At 43.3% G+C, this 23,457-nt stretch overlaps 1 protein-coding gene across 1 annotated transcript in view; it reads left to right on the forward strand.

Moving 5' to 3' along the window:
- The window catches only part of Fam13a (family with sequence similarity 13 member A), an 87,021-nt gene that overhangs the window by 48,180 nt on the left and 15,384 nt on the right, over nucleotides 1-23,457 (forward strand). The window contains exons 6-13 of the mRNA XM_005360560.3: nucleotides 3,542-3,612; nucleotides 4,579-4,621; nucleotides 10,903-11,050; nucleotides 18,976-19,180; nucleotides 19,668-19,806; nucleotides 20,460-20,541; nucleotides 21,305-21,525; nucleotides 22,251-22,334. Coding sequence (XP_005360617.1) covers nucleotides 3,542-3,612; nucleotides 4,579-4,621; nucleotides 10,903-11,050; nucleotides 18,976-19,180; nucleotides 19,668-19,806; nucleotides 20,460-20,541; nucleotides 21,305-21,525; nucleotides 22,251-22,334 — 993 coding nt within the window. The remainder of the gene's footprint in view (nucleotides 1-3,541; nucleotides 3,613-4,578; nucleotides 4,622-10,902; nucleotides 11,051-18,975; nucleotides 19,181-19,667; nucleotides 19,807-20,459; nucleotides 20,542-21,304; nucleotides 21,526-22,250; nucleotides 22,335-23,457) is intronic.

Genomic DNA, 23,457 nt, shown 5'->3' on the forward strand with positions numbered 1-23,457 from the left:
AAACCACACCATCATCCTAACCATACACAAAGATCCCAAACCACACCATGATCCTAACCATATACAGAGATCCCAAACCACACCATCATCCTAACCATACATTATACTGTCTCCCTTTGTTTCTACCCCTTGATGGTGTCAAGGATGTCAACTCAGAATTCTAGAAAAGTAGGCCAAGCCATGATAAATCATTCATTTGTCTAATTTTCTACTTTGGTTAATTTATAGCGATCTTTTGGTGAGCTGATGGGGTTATTGTGAGCCTTAATCAGACTTCCTTTACAAAGAGGTTTTTTTTTGTCAGTAGGTTATAAATATATAGATGAATACACACTGTTTAATTTGTTGCCTTTTGTTTATTTTCACCACAAAAGCAACTGTACATCTTTGATATAGAAAATTTTGAGTTCAAAAGAATTTAGGTCAAAAATTCAAAACAGCTATTCTTCTGAGTTGATTTAACTTACAAATAAGCAAGCAAAAGTTCATTCAGTCTTAGTTTAAGAATGACTTTTTCTGTGCTCCGTTCCCTGAATGGTATATAGAAGGCTTTAACCATAGCTAAGCTTGGTGCACTTGCCTATAATGCCTATAATTCCAGTACCTGGGAAGCTGACGCAGGAAAATCTTGACACTGGCTAGGAAAGGGCATGCAGAGGCCGGAGAAAGCATTGACCACACTCACAGAAGCAGGAAAGGTCCTTACAAACATGCCTCCTGGAAAACATTTAGCTCACTTTGTCAACCTGAAATACCTACTATTCTAAATACGGTTCCTATTTATAGTCTGTTCTCCTAATTATGATGAAAGTTAATGCCAGATACTTTAGGAATGGTGGGTTCTTAACCCCGCTGCCTTTTATGGATGTTTTCAACTTGGATTCAATTATAAATATAGCCTTCCAGTATAAATGAACGAATGACTGGATACAGCTTGCTTTGGACTAGAAATTAAGTCCCCTGCTGCCCAGTGTTGGGATTAAAAACTAGACTCAAAACCTATTTGCCATCTAACTGAAACACTTAAACACTGGAGGACAAATTAAAAGACATTGTCTTCAAAAGTTGTACGTGCTGACAGAGCTTTCGGAGGACAAGGGCAGAGGCCTCCTTTGAATAAACATGTCACCCTGAAGGTCATGGTGGTGTTGCCAGTCAAAACAAGTCCATGATTCTAACCTTGAGTTCAAGAAAGGAGATTGTGATATGACCTCATTAGTAAAGAATCAGTGGCAGCTTGAAATTCCTTTTTATTACTTTTGTGCCTTTTATTCTTTTAGTGCTGAAAATATATAGGCTAGGGCCAGCAGGGTGATCAACAGGTGTACATGGCCTGGTAACCTGAGTGTGATCCCCGGATCCCAAAAGATGGCAGCAGAAAAGTGGGTCCATGGAGTTGTCCTCTGAATCCACACTCATGCAGGCATACATGTGTCCGTGTGCACATGCGCACACACACAAAGAACTACTGATGTTGTGAAGAGGCACCATGAAGAGCGAGCTCACTCGCTCTTCCCATCTGCACCCTTTTCTTCCAGTCATGAAGTAACCATATGCCCAGTAACAGCACGTATTCTGCCTCTCCTGCTGAGATGTGAGATGTGATGTGTGTGACTTCCGGGCCTAGCTGGTGAATCTCCCAATGCTCCCTCCTGTGAACTGGAATGTGAAAAAAATCTCCCAGAGCATGCCTGGAGCATTGCGCTGAAGATGGCAGGCTGTTCTGGGTCTCTCTCTCTCTCTCTCTCTCTCTCTCTCTCTCTCTCTCTCTCTCTCTCTCTCTCACCAGCTTTTCAAGACTTTGGAGTTTAGACTTTGTGTTATACTAGTTACCCTGAGCAAGGCGACAGCTCTCACATTGATCATTCCTGCTGAGCTATGCTGGGCACCAGCAGTTCAATGGCAAATGTGACCCAGACAGACCACTGATCTCACCCTCATCACTTTCATAGTTTAGCTGCCCAAACACACTTTGTCACAGTTTTTTAATACCTTTCTTTCTCTCTGTCATAGACCCTGCATAGGAAAGTTAAACATTAATTGCCAAAACACAGAGTGCAGAAGCCAATGCGTTCTTTCTGTATTCAATGGCACACAAAGGAAAGGACTCTTGGGTTTGCATATAAACAGGGCAAGACCTGTCTAAAAGGAAGAACTTATTAGCTGCCTTTTCAGATGGAAGGGAAGCTATAGCTCAAACACAAAGGTGGCACCAAGGAGAAACTGCTCAGATTTCTTGTGATGTGCTTTTCTTAAAAAAAAAAAAAAAAATAGTATTGACTTGTAAAGAATTGGGTTGTATTGCATTTTTTTCTCCATCTCCTTCCTTCCTTTCTGCCCTCCCACCCCATAGCCTCCTTTCCACTTCAATGTCACATGAGACGTTTCGCCCCCTCCCCCCACTTTCCTCACACTCCTTGTCCGCCTCTTTCTACCTAGTTTCAAACTCTGGACCTGCTCCCTGAACTCCTTACTTGTTAGACGCACAAACATTAAAAGCTAGGGTCCTCATATGAAAGGGAAGATGTGTCTGTGTATTTCTGAGACTGGGTCACGTTGTTTAACAGCATGTTTTCCGTTCTATCCATTTTGCTGCAAATTTCATGGTTTTATTTTATTGTGTATACCACATTTTCATTATGCATTCTTCTGATGATGGACATCTATGCGGGCTTCATGCCCTTTTAGCACTGAATAATGCATCACTAAACCTGGATGCGTAGGTGTCTCTGTGGTAAGATACGGAGTGCTTTGAGTATGTGCCCTGTCGTGGTAGTGCTGGGTCATGTGATCGTTCTATTTTTAATCCTTTGACAAACATCTAGACGGACTTCCATTGCAGTTGCACTAGTTTACACTTCCCCATTAGCAGATAAGAAATGTAAAGAGCACTTCTTTTTTTATGCGCACAGTCGAAACCAGGACCTTGCTCTACTGCTGAGCTACACACCAAGCCCAAGAGAGGCCTTTGGACCAAACTCATTTATAACCAGATCATTCTACTCATCACTGCCTATTGTTTACACAAGGATCTATTAGTATTACATTCCACAACGGGAATAAATTAAACTGGGTATGAGGGTACATAACTGTGCCCTGGGACTTTCAAGATGGAGGCATGAGGATCACCTCGAGAGCATCCTACATTACATGAGACTTTGTCTCAAACGACAATGACACGGACTAAGAAGAAAAGGGTATTAAATGAACAGTGATGGTTATATAAGTTCTGACTAGATTCAAGATCGATCCTCCATTGCATTGCAAACCATCCTGATTTTCTGGCAATCTGATTCTTACACTTTATCCGTAAAGGCTTTTTTAGCTAATGTGGATGTTACTGTAAGCCATTTCCACAATGGTGTCAGTTTTCTATGCTAAAAGGATGACAGGACTCCATAAACCTTTGTGCCAGTAATCATCATTTTAATACAGTGTTCCCTATCTCATTTTTTCTGGCTTTTCTATCTGAAAGAACGGAGGGTATGCCATTGAATTTTCTTTCCTTCCCCCATAGCAAACCATGTTTGTTCTGTTACAGAACGTGGACAGTTCTGTGCCGTCCCATGGAAGACCAGGACCGGAAGCTGTTGAACTGAGATCCAATGAAAGGTAATTTTAGAATTTTCTTCTTAACCTGTTTTTAATGGCATGAAAAGATTTCTTTCACTAAATACAATGTGAGTTATAAGATCTGGGGGGGGGGGGAGGAAGAGAAGATAGAAAGGATTGTGTGTGGCCAGCACTATTTATTGCAGAGTACTTGGCATACAGACTCTATTATTATGGCTAATAATCACATCTGTGTGTAGTTTTTATATAGGTTTTCTTTCTCTTTGTGCATTATTTTTAGGATATAATATTTTTCCAGGGAATGGTGGTATATACCTTTAATTCCAGCACTCAGAAGGCAGAGGCAGGCAAACCTCTGAGTTCGAGGCCAACCTGGTCTGTAGAGTGAGTTCCAGCACAGCCAGGGCTACACAGAGAGACACCGTCTTAAAGAAACAAGATATAACATTTTTATTAATTATTTGAAATTTTCATAAAATCTATTTTGATCATATTCAACCTCTCTCATCCAACTTCCCCAAATCAATCCCTCTCCCTGACCCATCCAACATCATGTTGATGTTTTCAAAAACAGACAGACAAACCCAAGTGTGTTGTCTAAATATTCTTGGATGTGAGAACTGCATTGATGTGTGGGGTCACACCCTGAAATAAAACTGACCCTTCCTCTCCTAGCATCTATCAAATGCTAGTGTTGGGATTGGGCCACCCTCTACCCTCCACTCCACACAACCCCACCAATGCCGAAACTTTGTCTTGAGCATCTACAGATCTTGAGCATGCAGTCATGAAGCTGCCATGAGTCCCCATGTGTTGTTCTACTCATAGATTAATGCATCTCTAGGCTGCCTAAATCTTAACTTTCTCTTCTATTTTATTTTTGAGTTTTATAAGAATTTGGTTTAGAGATACTCTGGCCACTTCTAAAAGAAAATTATAGTATGAGTAGACAAAAGTGGTTATAAAATAAATGGACAATTTATGTGTTTTTGTTGTTGTTCATAGCAAAGAAAATGGAAGTGGTAGTGGAGACCCTCAACATTGTGAGGTGAGTAGCTAAAGAAAAGAGTAACTGGTAGGGCATGGCCCTTGTTCTTGAATGTGCTTGGAGATGTCACTAGCCTGTTGGTAGGAGCCAATGAAGTAATTGACAGGACTGTGGTTAGAATGGAGGGTAGAGCATTCACCTGCCATGTACAATGTCCTAGGTTTGATCTCTACCAGTAAAAAAATTCTTTTGGCTGGCGAGATGGCTCAGTGGTTAAGAGCATTGCCTGCTCTTCCGAAGGTCCTGAGTTCAATTCCCAGCAACCACATGGTGGCTCACAACCATCTGTAATGAGATCTGGTGCCCTCTTCTGGCCTGAAAGCTTAATAAATAAATAAATATTTTTAAAAAATGGAATCTAAAAATTTAGCATCTTTCTCCTTGGAAAACTGCACATTCACATGAAGCCATTATAAATTAATGAAAATCTCCCCATTAATGCTATAGACTTCTTATATTTCTTCTACTCAATTCTTGCAATGTGCTTCTTCATCAACCTACCTAGAAAGCTGGTCATGGTTCTTCATGCTTGTAATCCCAGCGCCCAAGAGTCTAAGGCAGGAAGAATGGCAGTTGGGCTACATAGCAAGACTGTCTCCTTAAAACTAACCTAGGTAGAGACTGTCATCTTCTTTTTCAAATTCAAGTTTCAGCTTCTTAGATAATTCCTTCATAGCTAGCTTATTTCCAACTCAAGTATCCACAGGACAAAAGCAAGAGGCTGGTGTGCTTTCCTTGTCTCTAGGGATTGTGTCAAAGAACACATTTCTTCTTTTCCCTGCCATCTTCCTTGGCTCACAGAAAGCCCTTTGATATTGAACCTAAAGCGTGCCAGTCTCCTGGAGATGTCTTCTTAACTGTTCTGGGATAAAGTGGAGCAGAACAGTCTTGTCAATGAACTTCATGATTATAAATCATAACCCCAAATGGCATGTGGCTTACAGTGGCTTCCTTATCTCTTTGGGTCATAGCACAATCACTGGGACAGATCTTAAACTCTCCTGAGTGCCAGGCCTTCTTCTTACATGTGCCATGCATATGCAGCACCAGTCACCAAGAGTTACACGTTCCTTTCTCCTGAGGTTTGAATTAAAATTTACTTAGTGACATTAAAAAATTGAATCACTTCAAAACACTACAAATAAAAGTAGGGTTTCTTTGGGCAGGCCTTGGAGAGATTGGCACTTTAATAAACTATCTTCCTTGGGCTGTTTGAATGGAGGTAACTTAAGGAAGAGGTGGCAAGTGTTCTATGACACATGGAGCCTAGAGTGCTTGCTCTTTCTTTCTGAAACCCATTGACAACCACAGGTATCTGGAAGAGAAGGCATCCTTACCACTCTTAGGTCCACCTTCTAAAACGTATAACTGAGATACATTGTCTGACTTGTGCTTACTATAGAGGTGCCCTACAGTTTGGAGTCTTCTGTAAGCTAAGCTTTTCTCTTTAAAGGTTTAGTTGGTTTTTTGCTTTGTTTTGTTTTAAGTATACGTCTATCTTTGGATATATATGCCTATTCGTGCGGATGTCCATGGAGGCCCGAGGCTAAAAGCTGGAGTTATAGGCAATTTTGAACTGCCCGATGGGGATGCTGGGAAGTGAACTTGAGGGTCTCTGTAAGAATAGTAAACACTCTTAATCAGAGCCATCTCTCCAGCCCCCAGCTGAGCAATTTTCTATTGTGAAAACACTACACTTCATATAAAAGTCTGAAATATTCCAACAATAAGCTCATAATGAATCTTTTGCTGTGGAAGAAAGAGAATCAAGGATTATTGACTGTATGAAGAGCAGTGCATTATCTGAAAGATATAATTTTATTTCAGAATTCTAGGTCAATGAAATGTTAAGTTCTTTCAAGACATTTTTATGCCTTCTAAGCCCACTGATTAAGAGTGATTAGAAGCATACCTTTGATAACAAACAGGACATTCATCATAAAAGCCTATTTCCCTTTTATTCCTCCTCCTTCAAAAAAGTAAGCAAATAAAAGTAAAAAGAGAAAAAGAGGAGAAGGGAAAAATTTAAGTCTTGCCACACAAGACTGAGAGTTGATTGTCTCACCATCTCAAATCCAAGCTCTCACTGACCCTGAGAAACAGGACACTCAGTGCTCACCACAAGCCCCTGGAGCTTGTGGCACTCACAAACCTTGGGGATGTGTTGTGTCTATAGTCCTTTATTATCGCCCAAACAGTAAGTGCTGGTGGTTTCCTGTGTCCAGTTAATACCAGGGTTTCCTGGGAAAGCTGCCTTGTCCAGCAGCCTCTAGTGTTGTTCTTCATCCTACTAAGCCCTCAGCCACATAACCAAGTCTTGTCCATGTACCCAAAAGAGAAGGAAGGGCACATACATTCTCCTATCACCAGAAGCTGAGGAAGGGGGCAGAGCAGAGAAAACAGGCCAGATGCAGTCCTGACAATGAAGAGACTGGGGGACTTAGGTTAATGGCCTGGATCTGCAGTGGAATGTCACCTGAGACCCAGGTGCGACAGGCAGTCTGTATGGGCTCTATGCCAGCCTTCCCTTTCCCTTTATAACTTCTATGACACCGGCACTTGGACATTCAATGTTTCTCTTCCACATGCAATTCTCTACCTTACTCACTTGTGAATCCTGTTGCCCAGAACATGCTACTATTCCATAAACATTTGCCAAGTGAACAGGGAAAGGGGTGGGAGAGAAATGGATCTCTTTACCCTTACTCTGGGTGATCTGTTTGTAGGTGTTTTCCATTTGCCCCTCACAACAACCTTAAGATGCTCAGTCCAGGGTTAGACAAAGGGAAGCCAAGGCTCAGGGAGGCTGGCTCACAGGTCTTAACAAAGCTAAGCTGCTATTTAACCTCAGGTCTCCGACTCCAGAACCCATCTTTATCTCCCTGCTGTATTGGATCCTTTATAAACCACCCATTATTCCATTAAGCAAAGATTCTTTGTTTTGTATGTGAGGCAGCATTTGGAGGTTCACTGTGCTCTGTATCGTAGCATGAAGGATTTCTGAATTGAATATTGTGCAATTAAATTTATTTTTGATTTAATTTAAGATATTGGATGTGTAAATAGCAAAAGTTTAAACCAAAAATATTTTGGTGTTTGAGAGTGCCCTTGACATGGTTAACCTGAGTGATCAAAGGGATGAGAGAAACAGATAAGGAAATAGGCAGTATTTGCTGTGTCTATGACAAGCATTCCTAGAGAGTATTGCTTCCCCGGCAAGGTGCCCCCACCAAGATACCTGCAGGAAGGAAGGGGAGTTTGTCCTTCTTGCACATGGCTACAGAGCCTGAGTAGCCACTGAGTAGCAACCACCATCACTGCCCACTCCTGTGCCGTAGCCAATTGGGCAACCTTAGGCCAGGAGAGCACAAGAGCTTCCTAGACCACTTGTGCCAGAAATTAGGACTCAGGCTGCTAGGACTGGAGGACAGGTAAAACAGCAACCTCAGGGATGGGGCACAGCCCAGCAAGTCGGAGCCAAGCTGTGCATGAGTTCCCCTGAGACAGAGCATGCTTGCTCTGCAAGTCTGTCCATCGTGTTGCAAGCTGGGACAGGTGTCAGGAAGAGGGGTTTGTCCACTGTCGTTCCAAGAATCAACTTCAGTTAACCTAGGTTTCAGTAAGCATTCACACTGAATGGTGCCCACCCTGGTGGCCTGTCCTTGCCCTATTTCAAAGTGTCCACTTGTTATCCCTGAATCACATAAAAATGGCACAAACATCATTAAACAAAGTGTCACATGCTTGTTTCCACCTTCCTGAAATGCTGTTCCCAATGACAGCCCATTCCCTCACTTCCTTCACACCTCTACGTGCATGTTATTATGGGAAAGGGGCCATCCCTGTCCACACAGATAAAGTAAGACACCTCGTCCACTGTCGCTAACACCCATCTTTCCTTGTTTTATCTCCGTAGACCTAATGCTGTTTTAATTTTTAAAACGTTTATGACTTGTTTGTTTCTATTTTATGTGCCAGGGTGTTTGGGCCCACACATATATATGCCTGTGTACTGTGTGTGTGAAGCATCTGTAGAAGCCAGAGTCAGACCCCCTTGATCTGGAGTTACAGACAGTGGGAGCCACCACGTAGATGCTGACAATGGAACCTGGGTCCTCGGCAAGCGCAGCAGTGTCCTTAACCACTGAGTCGGGCAGCACCATGGTGTACTTCATTATGCTGTGCTTAGCTCAGCATATGGAGGCTGCCAGCCATGCCCTGCTCCTGGCCCTTTAGGCCATCACACTTCCCAGCCTCAGGGCTGTCCACCTCGGAACCCCTTCTCTCACTGTGGCCATGGTGTTCCGCGCTTTCTTTGACTTCATACTTATCCACTCCTTCCTCCTCTGTGACCGGCCCTCCTCTACAGCCTTTCCACCCACATCTCTTGCCCGAGTCGCCTGCTGCTACTGATTAATGGCAAACACATTGGTAACTCTGTGTGCTGAATTTTTTTTCATGATGTGGAAGTGTGTCCCATCTTTTGATGTAGCGTGCTTTACCTAATATTCAGTCATACATGTTGTGTCTCCTAGTCCCTCTCTAGCAGTATGAGAGCCTGGCATTTTACTCATTGGTCTTTACATGGTGTCTTATAACAACAAAAAGAATGTTAGCTTCTGTCTGGCTGTCCCTTTTTCTGTTGTAGGCTCTGATTATCCTCTCTTAAATCTCCACAGAGCTTTACAAGATTCCTGAGAAATACTTCTCTACTTTGTACATGTCCCTTTTCTCTGTCTTACACGTGTTCACCTATGACTTTTGACTGATTGTCCCTAAAACACCTGGTTCACTGAGGCTAATCTCAAGGAACAAGTGATTTCTGTAATACGACCATGTCCCAAGAGAAAGACAACATGCTTAGAATGTTCTAGAGTGTAAGGTTGCCATGGCGTTCTCACGTGATGCACGACCTTATTGGAGTTTGGTTTTGTTCCCAATGTGAAGAAAATACCAGTCTTCAGGATTCACTCAGTAGAAAAAGAATAATAAAAAAATTAAAAATCATTGCATATTCCCCTGGTGATCTCAAAGTGGGTCGGACAGCTATTAAAAGGAGCCGAAGGCCTTAAACAGCACTTTAGTTTAAGTATAACAACATCTCCTACATTAGTGAATGTGCTTACGGTTTCCAAATGTTCTTGGCTTTTTATTTTAATAATGGGGTAACTAAAAATAAGTGTTCATTTATCCCAAAGAAAATATTTTGTGCAGATCTGTGCTATTTGAAAAGTACACTTTTGAGTAAAACTGTTCAAGTGCAGTCATTTCTGATTTCATGAAAGTAGAAAGATCCAGAGCCGCTTCATTTACAGCATGCCAGGAGAACAAGGCAAAGGATAATTTGATACAAAAGAGTTAATTTAAGTGCTACTTTTAACGCACACACAGAAGCATTTAGCTTAAATATCGGCCTTTCAGGGAAGGTTTTCCTTCCCATCAGATGTCCTAGCCAAGTGTAGGTGCTGCCAATGGCAGAGCCAGATGCAGCTTTAGTATTCAAGGTAGATGAACAATAAATAGCAAAACAACTGACGATTGCATATTTGTAAGGTATAAATTCCAAATCGCCTACTTGCCGGCTCTTACTTTTTACTAAGCGGGGAAGACTGTTCTCCCTGTAATCTTGGCTTGTTTTCAGGGTCTATTCCTCACTGCTAGCCCAGATGAAACACCAAACCCGTGTCGTTTGAATTTGCGCAACAATGCTTTAATACCCAGAGCGCCTCCATAAATAGTCTGTTCTCCCCACACTCTGGAGAAAACAGCCCCATTTAATTGATCTAAGCCTGAGGGCTCAGAGGAGTGCGGTGTCCCCTGCTTCTGCTCCTGCCCTTGCAGGAATGTTTACCTAAGCGGCAAAAACACTGCTTGCCAGACACACCATGTTGCTGCCGCAGCCTTAGCAACCGTAGCCAGCTTTTTGTTGTTGTTTACCATCTGGTGGGCCATGCTCCTTTAAGAAGCATAAACTCCTTCTCCTCCTCACGGGCCTCAGTCTGTAATCACTCAAGACCTGTCAGCTGCCTGAAGTCGTCCAGAGAAGCAGCCCAAGGAAATCCTAAGAAGAAAAGTTAAAAACTGGCAGATGGACAGAGGCTTTTTGCATGAGAGTAGCCAGATATTGCCCAGGGGGCATCAAGCCCTGGTTTTTATTTCTGCAATGGAAGTGTTAGCAGCTGGGACTTGGGAGGTTGCATTCAGAAGGCGTGGAATCGCTGCAAATGGTTTTGCTTTTTGGTGAACAGTAGCTCTTAGGGGACACTGTGCTGTTCTTGCAGAGCCCCACAATGAAGATTCAGGAGCATCCCAGTATATCTGACACCAAACAACAGAGGAATCAAGATGCCGATGATCAGCAGGAGAGCTTTGTCCCTGAAATGCCCCGGTTGGACCTGACAGCATTATGCGATGAGAAGAACTGGGAAGGTAGGGGAGCCTCTGCCATTGGGGTGGTCTTGCACTGAAAAGACACGATGCATAAGTATATGCAAGGTGTGTGGCTGCATGCCTGTGTGGGTGAGAGTAAGAGCTACGCATGCAGAAGAATCTGGGTTTCTATAAAAAATTTAAAAAGACCGAACATCCTTTACCAGGCAGCATAGGAACATGCTGTGTTCAGTGTTGCCGAGAGCAGTTGCAGAACAAGCAAGGAAAATAGGATTGCTTTGTCCCAGTGTCACCTCGCAGTATGTTTTTAACCCACCAAGAGTGCTGCCCCTGCTTGTAGTATGCTACGGGAAGCCGGTCACCCACAACCTCATCCACTGCCCCTCATCTGCAGCTGCCCCTACCAGTCACCCCACATCACTCCCTTCCTGCAGTGCACCTTCCAAGTTTTCAAGGAAGATGTTTTCATCTGCTTTACTTCTTTCAGAGTATGCATTTAAAAAAATCCAGGTTGACACACTAACGAGAACACTGAACGAAAGCACATCTTTGCTGAAAAGACACGGTTTTAGAATTTTTTTTTTCTTTTTTTTTTTTTTTGTCCAGAGATGGCTAGTGAAAACATCGGAAATTTACTTTGAGGAAGAAGTTAGCTTTATCAAAACTATGTCAGAGGGGGCCCTCCAGCAGTTCTAGCAAACCGCCTTCTTTATCCCTCTGCCTACACTCAAAGCCATGTCAGCACCCTATATAGTGTGTTTCTAAAGGCCCCAGCCAGGGAGAAATGGGCTCCTGGCTTCAGAACAGCCGCACAACTTAACATAAGGCCTTAACGGAGAGTCAGAGCTATGAGAATCAGCCCTGCTGGTACGTACATTCCCTGTCCCCTATCCAGACCCACTCCTCTTTTATCTAATGGCCAAAGTCCCTCGGAAAAGCCCACATGGTGAAAGGTTGACCTAGTTACTATCCTGGCATGCAGGGCTTTGTGAGAAAGACTGTTTCATTTCCATTTTGCCTCCTGTAATCTGAGAAACCAGTTCGGGTTATTTTCATATAATTAGGCAGCAGATCCAAAATTTTGTCACATCACCCCAGCTCAAGATATTCGGAGAACAAAAGAGGCCATGGTTGGCTTGCTTCATGTTAAACTTAACTGATCTGTTTCTGGCTATCAACTAGTTTGTTATTCATTTTTGCCCACTTTGAAATAATCATATGTCTTTTTAATCTATAAATTCACAACAACCTGCCTTTCCTACCCCCAAAGAGTCTCAGGATGGTGACTGATGTCTAAATAAGAACAAAAGGAAAATAAATAATGTATTTGCATTTACATGATATAGTCGATCTTATAGCTTTTAAATAAAAAGGAGAAATCGGAGCTGGAATTCAAATGAGCTACAGTCACATTCTGCAACTCCCCCGAAATGGACCGCACTTTCTTTTATGATTTCTCTTGGTTAATCACAAATTTAAAATTTTCTCTCAAAACACATAACCTAAAATAAAGCTGAACATGTTCTCCAGAGTGGTTGAAAGCCATTTTGGAGTTTCTTAGAAATTATCCCGTTACTTTTAAAGCATTTTTCTGCAGAGAATAAAAGTGGGGAGAGACCAGCATCTTCTTTAGAAGACTGGGAAGGATGTTTGCTAAAAGGTCACTTGTGAAAATACACTTTACAGGCTGCCTCAGGCCCGAGACCTGTGTGGGCAAACTGCCGCTGCCGTTCTGTTCTCCCGTACACGTGCGATTGTTGTTGAACTTCTGCACCTTTAAAATCTACAGGGATTCATTCTCAAGGTCATTTTGACTGTTTGGTTATTGCTCTCAGCAACCATTTTGCAATTACATATTCTGATTTCCAAATTGCTTTGTGACGGGAACATAGCCAGAAGCACAGTCAAAATAAAGAAGCCAATTTGTGAAGCTAGAGTAATTGACAACAATAAATTTGATGGGTAGAAAATCATCTTATTTAAAGCTTCAGTGGAAACAAAAAGGTGTTTTTCTAGTAGCAAATAACTTCACACTCGTTTAAGTTGTGCACCCAAAAGAAAAGCAACAAAATATAAAGATGGAAGCAATAATCACCAAAGTGTACAGACCACTATCCACACTCGGCCTTCAACACCCCCACACCCACTCTGTGGAGGGACACTCTGGGTTTGCGTGCCTGCTCCCTGGCCTGTGTCATTGGTCACAGTCTGAGGTGGAGCCAGGAAGAGTCAGCTGATTTCGGGTGGCATGCATGGCTGTGGCCGGAGCCCTGCAGCCTGTGCCTGGGAAATAATGTTCTCTGAGTTCTTAAGCTTAGGATCAAGGGAACAATGAAAGAGATTGAAACAGTAAGTAGATCCCATAGTCTATGGAGTAGAATCCTTGCAAAGTGAACAGAAGTCCCAACTCAGCTTGCTTGTTGGCATATCATCAACCATGTCTTCACATTTTAAGACTGAAGTCGGTCAAAGAGTTATTCTTTTTGGTGTAGGGTTTCAACCCTCCAAAGTTAAATGGCTACACAAATTAAAGGCACTGCTCTGATACTGAAAAGGTAATTAAAACTGTGTAATTAAAAATGTTATTAAATCCCATGCATGCTGATTTGTAAACACACAGCTATCCTTTTTTGCCCTGAAATTAGACTTAAAGAGCACTTTGACATGAGAATGGTAGCTCACACTTGTAAACCCAATGTGGGAAGACAGAGGCAGCAGAATCACAACTTTGGGGCCAGCCTGAGCTATAAAGTAAGATCCTATAGCCCAGGCTGGCCTTGAATTCAAGTTCCTCCTACCTCAGCCTTCTAAATGCTGGGATTACCGGTATGTACTATCACAAACAGTTATCAGAATATTTTTTAAAGGTCACAAGATGCTTAATTTTTCTCATTTATTACTTAAAATGGACAACAACTTTGGAGAGAAATTCTCCAAAACTCTCCAAGAGTCATGAAGAGGGACTGACGAGATGGTTCAGTGGGTAAGGACGCTTGTCACCAAGTCTAATGACCCGAGTTCAGTCCTCAGAACTTACACCATGAAAGTAGAAAACCAACTCCCAAACGTTGTCCTCTGTCCTCCACATATGCACCACAGTGCCCTCAAAGACAATCAATCCATCCATCCATCCATCCCCTTATCCATCCACAGTGTACACAAACACAATCAAACCATCCATCCATCCACTCATCCATCGACAGCGTACACAAACACAATCTATCCATCCATCCATCCATCCATCCATTCACTCATCCATCTACAGCGTACACAAACACAATCAATCCATCCATCCATCCCTTATCCATCCACAGTGTACACAAACACAATCTATCCATCCATCCACTCATCCATCGACAGTGTACACAAACACAATCATCCATCCATCCATCCATCCATCCCCTTATCCATCCACAGTGTACACAAACACAATCAAACCATCCATCCATCCACTCATCCATCTACAGCGTACACAAACACAATCTATCCATCCATCCATCCATCCACTCATCCATCTATCCATCCATGTAGAAACACATTTTAAAAGAAACTATACATAAATGGGCAAACCCCAGGGTCAGTCACCCCAAAGAGCATTGTTCTTATTGCTTCAAGTTGTCAGCCCTGTACTGTTCAACAATTTAAGCAGACCTGTTGAGGCCCTGCTTCTTAACTTTGCAGATAGAGGTAAAACATATGCATGAGCCTTCAAAATTAAACCTGGGCCTGGTACAGCTGACTTCTAAGGTTTCTATTAATCTGATAATTGCAAGAGTTTTTGAACAATTTAGTAAGACTCCCATTGTTCTAAGGTTGAATTTTGGAGCACTAAAAGGAATTTATGAAAGCAATCCCTTCCCCCCATTGTGGCCTTCATCTTTCCAAGTCTGAGATGGCTCAGCACCACTTTGAACAGCTGAGAAGAAAGTTATGATGTTGTAACAACAGTGATGACTCTAAATAACATGGAAAAGAAACATGGAAAATATCATCTCCTTTAATTTTGTTCAGATGTCTTATAAATAAGTCATTCCAATAACCAGTTTCTTCTATATAGCCAAGGGCTCCAGCCAGATAAGAGGGCAGCTGTCTCGATACCCTGCACCAGCATTGCTCCGAGGTGAAGGCCTTCCTGTGATGAGTTCATTTCCCTTTATGCCCCTGTGAATTGTGGTGTCTGAATTAGGACACCTCAGAACCTATTCCTATCCCTGAGATAGCAGGACCACAGCTTTTCTATTTGTTATTTCTGATGACCTGCTATGGTGCCAATGACCTGAATGAATTAATTTTTAATTAAAAGATGGCATGATTCTGTCTAGATTCTGTTCATTGCGAGGGCGCTGAAGGGAGTTTTATTTGAAAATGAAAATGTGCTCATTTTAGATCCTGCTGTGGGAGGAGAATCCAGTGTAACGCCTTGCATCTTCTCTGTTGTCCCTTTGAATACTTTTCTGGCGATACCCTTGTTTCAATGTTCTGGAGTTACTGACTAAATATAAAATCCTTGTCCAGCAGCCATTAGAAATGGCTGCCGATGCATCTTCGTAACTGGCTCTCTGTAAAGCAACGTAAAGCACATACTGTTGTTCTTTTGGAAAACTACAACTCCCATGCTCCCCCTGGACTACGGATACCTGTGCGCGCCCTTGCGCTCCCCGGGGCCACACGAGGACCTCTCTTTCTTTCTCTCTTTTTCTCTCTCTCCTCTCCCCCCCCCTTCTCTCGTCCTGCCTTTTCCTCGTGTGTCCCACATCCTTCGTCCTTTTGTGTTTCCCTCCCCCATTAAAGTGGACCCACGTGGGAGCCACCGTGTCGTGTCTGTGTTTGTTCCGCCGTGCGTGTCTGCCCTGTGTCCCGTGTTCAAGAAGAACACCCCCTGCCCCCTTTTATTATTTTTTAAGAAGAACACCTACTCTTCTTCATACTCTTCAGCGCAGTTATCTGGCTTCCTAGTTGAGTGAACACTAGCAAATGTAAGCTAGAATATTTCAGACTAACATGGGGAACTGGCTGTGTTGATGCCTTAGTATAGGAGATAACATACTACATGTCACTGTGTGACTTTCTTAAATGTGAGACTCTATGGAAGGGAGAAATGGAGGACACTCACCTAAGTGGTCCATGTTGCAGAAGTGGGGAACTTCCCACTTCTGTGCCATCTGCAGACCAACGATGTCACATTCCTCTTTGTTAAAGTGGAAATTCACAATGACTTGACATCTCTAATCTCTCAACAATGGGTTCAGCTGCCCTACCTATGTGCTTTAGTAGGAAAGTGCAAGAAATTCCTCAGCTGTCTTATTTCCTATTCAACACTGGTAATTCTAGGAAAGGATGTATTTGGATTTTCTGTTTGCTTGTTTTTATTTGTTTGTTTTGTTTGTCATTGAAATGACTGCGTCAGGGCAGAGACACGAAATGAAGCTACATTAAACAAGAGAACGGACAGACAGCTTCAGGTTAGCTCCCAAGCACCACTCTTAATTCAGTCGGTTTATGATGAACTCATGACCATAGAGAACAAATGCTTGAAAACCCAAAGATGTTTTCATTTTAGAAAATGTATTCTGCTGGATGAAAATTCAGATTGAGGGGGTCAGGATCAAGAGTAAGATCCTTCTTTTCAAGCTGTATTTCGTTTTTCTTGAGGAATAGAAATGTCAAAGTAACTAGCATGCTCTCACGCCAATATCAACACCGTAATTTGTGATATCAAAGCTCCATGCCCCCCCCCCCCGCCAAAGCAGCTCTCCCTTCCCTCGATTGTTTACCCCTCTGTGGAGCGGCTGTGGTCAGCTGCAGGGCTTCTTTGGCTGACTTAACCCTCTTCCAGTCTGGACTGACTTGATTTTTATCTTAGGAAATAGAAGATATGGTCTGGTCAGTTTAACAGTCTCATCTTCTGCAACTTAACACTAAAGTTTATGTTTCCTGCGGAGATTCCTTTGCCCTGGCTCTCTCCTCTCCTGGAGGTTTTCATGCTTCTATGCTGGTAAAGCTACTCAGTCCTAAACCTGCTAGTTAGCTGATACCATTAGTCCAAAGAATGAGATGTTTGTCTCCTGGCTTAGCCACTCACATGCATTGCCTGATGTTTTGAGCCTCAATAAACAAGCCTTTTTTCACTTGAACATTTTTATTTTTAAAAAATATTTATCTCTGTTCCCAGATAGCTTGAGTTTCTTTAAACTTTTCAAACCTTGTTCTTTATGACTTAATATTTTAGATGGACCTGCTAATCTTTCCTCCTTTTGCTGTGAAGTCTTCCTGAGTTTCAAGCAGTCATTACTAACGTTTGTAGCGCTGACACATTCTAAAACAAAACCCTGACTTAGAAGTTAGAAGTCAAGAGGGCAGGCCCACTCTTCTCACTCACTGGGGACTTGTACTTAACTTCTTCGGATCCAGTAGCCTTATCTCTCAAAAGCCTGGAATCAGTACTTCTCAGACTTGACAACCATGGGGGCACTTGACTCATTGGGGCAGTTTTTAAGCATGTGCACACTTAACGTGTGTGTGTGGATAGATGTACATGTGTGTATGTGTTTGTCAGTCTGTCAGTCGTGCCTAGACCTTCACTTAAATACACTGTATTTGGGGTGAGTTAAGGATCTGTATCTTGATGCCTGTTACCTGCTTCCCTGGGTAAGCATGTAACAGAGGTGCGAGGTTTAAGAATGCGGCTAATCTGGTTCTGACATGCTGGGATCATAATCTTGTCTTTCTAGATACAAAGCTTAAGCACATTTATTCCACATAGCTGCATACATTTTCAAGCTTCATAGTTGAAGGAGCAACTAGGTGTTCTCTGGTTCAAACTCTAGGACTCCCAGAATCTAAGGTCATAGCAAGTACTAACTAGCCTTACGGGGATCACTAAGTGGCAAGTGCATTTGAAGTTTTTATGCAGAGTATTACAAGTGGAAAATGGCATGCCATACAAGATCTGCTTTAAAATCTTTGGAATATAGTTGTAAAGCATTTCTTAAGATTTATCTGTTTTGTACAGGGCAGGGGGTGTGTTGCACCTGGCCACAGTGAACATGGGGAACTCAGAGAACAACTTGAGAAGTTGATTCTCTCCTTCCACCATGGTTCCAGGATCAAATTCTGAAACGACAAGGGCAAAGCACAGGAAGAAGCAGGCTAATCCTGAGTACCATGCAGAGAAGCACAAAGAGAAGCATGCTAATCTTGTGTGCTATGCAGAGAAACACAGGGAGAAGCATGCTAATCCCGTATGCCATAAAGAGAGGCACAAAGAGAAGCATGCTAATCCTGTGTGCTATGCAGAGAGACACAGGGAGAAGCATGCTAATCCTGTGTTTTGTGCAAGGAGACACAAAGAGAAGCATGTTAATCCTATGTACTATGCGGAGAGATGCAGGGAGATGCATGCTAATCCTATGTACCATGTAGAGAGACACAGGGAAAAGCATGTTAATCCTGTATGCTAGGCAGAGGTACAGGAAGAAGCAGCAGATCCCATGTCCTGGGCAGAGAGGCCCTGGGAGATGGCTTACTAAATGACCCACACAGAGACTGTAAAGTCTTGGTAAATAAGATCTCACAAGTCTGACATGGCTCCTTAGTCATCAGAAGAGTCAGAGGGCACATGCACTCTCCCTGACACTCATTCCTCTTTCAGTGGTGCTCCTGATTGGAAAGGTTTCACTCATCTGTTGGGGAAATTGGAATTATACACAATTGGATATACACCTTACAGGTTGTTCCTTGGGGCAGCCCTAGGAAATTCTGTTTTGAAAGGAAGTAAGCATGAAGATAAAGATAGAGGTGGGCATGAGGTACAGTGGTGATGTCAGTTAGATATAGTGCCTACTCTGGACCTCGGGTCTGAATGAGAAACCACCCGGAGGGCAGTCCCGCAAAGCATTCAGGGAAACTGGGTAACAATGCTCTCAAGAGCAATGCTCACCTCTTAACCCACATGTATTTTCCAGAGCCCATCCCTTCCTGGCAGCAAGAGAATGTGGACTCTGATGAAGCCCGCCTCTCCCCACAGGCTGGGCGCCTGATTCACCAGCTTCTGGATGAGGATAGTGACCCCATGCTGTCCCCCAGGTTCTATGCCTATGGGCAGAGCAGGCAGTACCTGGATGACACAGAAGTGCCTCCTTCTCCCCCCAATTCCCACCCTTTCATGAGGTATGTTCTATGCTGTCGATGGGCAACTTCCCCAGTCACACCACACTGGACCAGTCAGAATGACTAGCCCACTGACGGCCAGCCCTTTTGTGACAGTTAAGCTGGGAACTTGTGGAGAGACACACCCGGAGCTCTCCATCCTAATACACAAGCTGAACTGGAATTCCTACTTATTCCTACTTGAGCTGTGGCCCAACTGCAGATCTCATTGTGAATTCCAATCAGCACCTCCTTTCCAAAGCTCTGTCAAATGTAACATGCAAGCTTATAACCCATTTCAGATAGCCCTGATAATGAAAGACACACAGGCCTGTTTAATAGTTGGCGTATGTGGGGCGCCAAGTCAGAAGTGCACCCATCCACCTGGTTTCTACAAAGGGGAGAAGATGGGTCACTCCTCTGTGCCTTATACTCTCAGACCCCAAAGCCACTCCCCGTAATTACTGGTCGTTCATGGGGCTGCTAACCCAGGCCACGCTCTTTGCAGGCGGAGAAGCTCTTCCCTTGGGTCCTATGATGATGAGCAAGAGGACCTGACACCTGTGCAGCTCACACGAAGGATCCAGACCCTTAAAAAGAAGATCCGCAGGTTTGAGGACAGGTTTGAAGAGGAAAGGAAGTACAGAGTGAGTTCTCCATGGGGTCCCCTCGCACCCACACATCCTTCAGCACGTCAGGTGGTGACTCCAAACCCGTGGGTCACAACCCCCTTGGGGGTAACATATCAGTCAGTGTGTATATCCGGTATTTATTTACATTATGAGTCCTAACAGTAGCAAAATTACAGTGATGAACTAGCAATGAAATAATCTTATGGTTGGAGCCAGCACATGTGAGGAACTGTATAAGGACCACAGCATTAGGAAGGTTGCCAACCGCTGACGCAGAGGATACCAGAAGCTGATAAAAGAAGGGAATTTTATTTGTTGAGCTAAAATCTGATTTAAGACTATCTTCTACAGTTTCCTCCTTGCGGGCTCCTTCCGCTATTGGCTCTGTCTCATTTTCCCAAGCCAGTGGCAAGAGAGCGTTTCCCATGGCGGTGGCAGTATATATATATATATATATATATATATATATATATATATATATATACCCACAAACTCCTTCACTTTCTGTTCCATTGGCCTCATAAGCTGGAACACACAAATAATAGAAAAGGGGATATGGACGTCACAGGAATCCATGATCATAAAGATTCGTTCATTTGCCCATAAGGAAATCTGTGGAAATATCAGAAATAAGCAGTAAAACGTTTACTCTACATTTCCCTTCCCAGCCCTCCCACAGTGATAAAGCGGCCAACCCAGAGGTTCTGAAGTGGACAAATGACTTGGCCAAATTCCGGAAACAGCTGAAAGGTAAGTGAAGTTGTGGACCTTCTGGCAAAGCCTGGTGTGCAATAAACCAGGAGACAAACCCCTTGGTCCTGCTGAGTGCCAGCTCTGGAGTGTCCCAGGCCTGAACCCTTCCCCGTTCTCCCAGATCTTTATGGGACACCATCCCAAGACTTTTCATGGTCTCCCAAAACCAGATCGGATAAGATATGAATTCCCCAACATGTCTTCATCGGCACACACTTCTCTTAGAAGGATGGTTTCGCATCAGTGCTTCGGAAGCACTTGTGTAATCTGAAGGGGTACTTGCTGGAGTGCTAGAAAGTGGCTCGTCATCAGAGACGAATCTCAAAAGGGTGGGGGCCCGTTCCCTCAGACAGCTTGCTGTGGTTAGCAGCTAGTCCCAAAAACAACTATATGGAATAAATAAAATGGGGTGTGTAGGTTGGATGGAAAACAGTAATCAGTGGTTTTAAATCAGCACGTCTACATGCACTTGAGGAACTGCATTAAAGCTGTCCAGTTCCAAAATCAGAGCCCAAGCCCCAGTAGCCAAAACTCAGGTGCTAAAAGCTAACACTTTCCAGGAATTAGAGTTTGGGAAACACTTCTGAAGATTCAGGAAGAGAGAGCCTACTAGTTTGGCTTATTTTCTCTTTACACTATAATCCAGTACTCTCTAGAAAAAGAAATCATAGCTAAGCTGTTATTGACTTGACAATTGAAGCAACCTGGGTGGAGCAAACCTCACTCTCATGCATCTCTGTTTCCAAATCTATCTGCCTAGAGTCAAAACTAAAGATCTCGGAAGAGGACCTCACCCCCAGGACACGGCAACGAAGCAACACGCTCCCCAAGAGCTTTGGTTCCCAGCTAGAGAAAGAAGATGAAAAGAAGCAAGAACTGGTGGATAAAGCCATTAAGCCCAGCGTTGAAGCTACCCTGGAATGTATTCAGAGGAAGCTCCAGGAGAAGCGAGCAGAGTCCAGCCGTCCTGAGGACATTAAGGTGTGATGCTCTTAGAGAGCCTGGGGGAATGGCCCATCCTCAACCAGTGCAGCCAATGCAGTGAGAACACAGGTCATGCAGACTGGTGCTGAAACCTTTGCACACTTACCTCGTGGTCAGCTCGCTTTCCAGCCAGGAGATCCTCTCCTCTGCTGTCTCCTGGCGTCACAGTTTCAAGTTCAGTGAAAGGAGGGAAGAGGACAAGGGACAGGTCACACAAATCCCTATGAGGCAGGTCACACAAATCCCTATGAGCACAAAGATACGTTTTAAAACTTCCCACACATGTACAGAAGCATGTCGAAGCTGCTGTGTTTCACCTGTGAGTGCTTTGGTTTCTGACTACCGATTGAGAGCAGATCACTCTGTTGAGTCTACGGCAGAATGAATTTATTGAGGTTAATAGGTGGCTTGACTCTGAGTAGAGGGATTATATGCAAACCTTTAGGAGTGTATAGTCTGGAACTGGGGTTATTGCTGAATGCATTCAGCTCAGTCCATGTCTTCAGTGGGTCTCTCCTACCACGCAGGTGTTGATGACATCCAGGTAGCTGTTGGCAATGGTATTGTGCACTGTGTGTTTCCAGTGGTAGGCTCTCATTCCCATGTGAGCTTTGGACAGAGCATTTTAACGCTTCCATTAGATGAGCTTGGCAAAATAAAGAAAGTGGAATGTGCCCAAACGTTTTCCTCACGTTTCATTTCTTCCCTCTGTGTTTACACAGGATATGACCAAGGACCAGATTGCTAATGAGAAAGTGGCTCTGCAGAAAGCCCTTCTGTACTATGAGAGCATCCACGGGAGGCCGGTATGTGATGGACCAAACCTCCTCACGAGGGTCAGTTGTCTGGTTTTGGAAAGTCTCTATAATCTAGTGCCATCCAGGAAATAGTGCCCCTAATAGATGCCTTTTCTTTTTCTTTTTCTAAGTGTTCCGAAGGCTTGGCCAATAGAGTTCTTTAAGTATTAGATCTTAAACTTAATTGAATTCCAAGTTAGTCTACAACTAAACTTAAGTTGCTAATATTCTATTGAAAAGGAAGGGAGGTAAAGGATGGAGGGGAGAGTACAGAGTGCATAAAATTCTGAAGTAAGGGGAAGTCAGCCCCTGTAAGCTGAAGGAGACTCGATGCTTCCACAGCCATATTATAAAGGGGTTAAACCTGACCGATGTGTCAGTTTCTCTGCACTGCAGGGCACAGCCCCGATGTAAAAAGGATTTCTGTCAGTGTGTAGAACCCAACTGGGAAGTTCAACTGTAGCTTCACCTTTTTATCAGATCAGGAAGCATCTGAGGTTGTTGGGTATTTAGCAAGTGTGTGTTAGGTATTTCTTGCTAACTCTAGGAAGCTTTTAGTAAGGCAGGCTTCTGCTCTCCTCCTTGGGGAACTTAGACAGGCTTCTTGTCTACTACTCTTCATAGTCTTCGTTTCAGGGAGTTGACAAGAAAAAAATGCAACAACAGCAATTCCTTCGGGCAGGTCTAAGGAAGCATGAAGTTTAGACTCATGGATTTTTATGAAGCCCACAAATACAGGACTCTTCCTCCACTCTGTCGTAACTACTAATTTAATGAATTAATGAAATTAATCATTTCTTCTAAATGATCTTCTCTTTTCAATACAGAAGCTTCCAGAATAATATATTAAACTCTATTTTAAACAAGGCATACTATTAAACCATGTTCTTCAGAGGCTGGGCAAACCCTCTACCACAGAACTATCCCTCCAATCACAGGCTTTGGGGGAGGGGTGAGGACTCTGGGCTTACCTAATAGTTAACTAATCCCCAGTGACTGGCACAAAACTTGTCACACAATGTGGGAATATCCACAGACGGCCTCCAGGCAAGCTCCATGGCATTTTAGTTCTCAGAATATCAGGGTTTTGTTATTGTTGTTGTTTTGTTTTGTTTTGTGTTTTGTTAGTGCT

The sequence above is a fragment of the Microtus ochrogaster genome, linkage group LG3 (genome assembly GCF_000317375.1).
Source record: "Microtus ochrogaster isolate Prairie Vole_2 linkage group LG3, MicOch1.0, whole genome shotgun sequence".
Taxonomy (NCBI): domain Eukaryota; kingdom Metazoa; phylum Chordata; class Mammalia; order Rodentia; family Cricetidae; genus Microtus; species Microtus ochrogaster.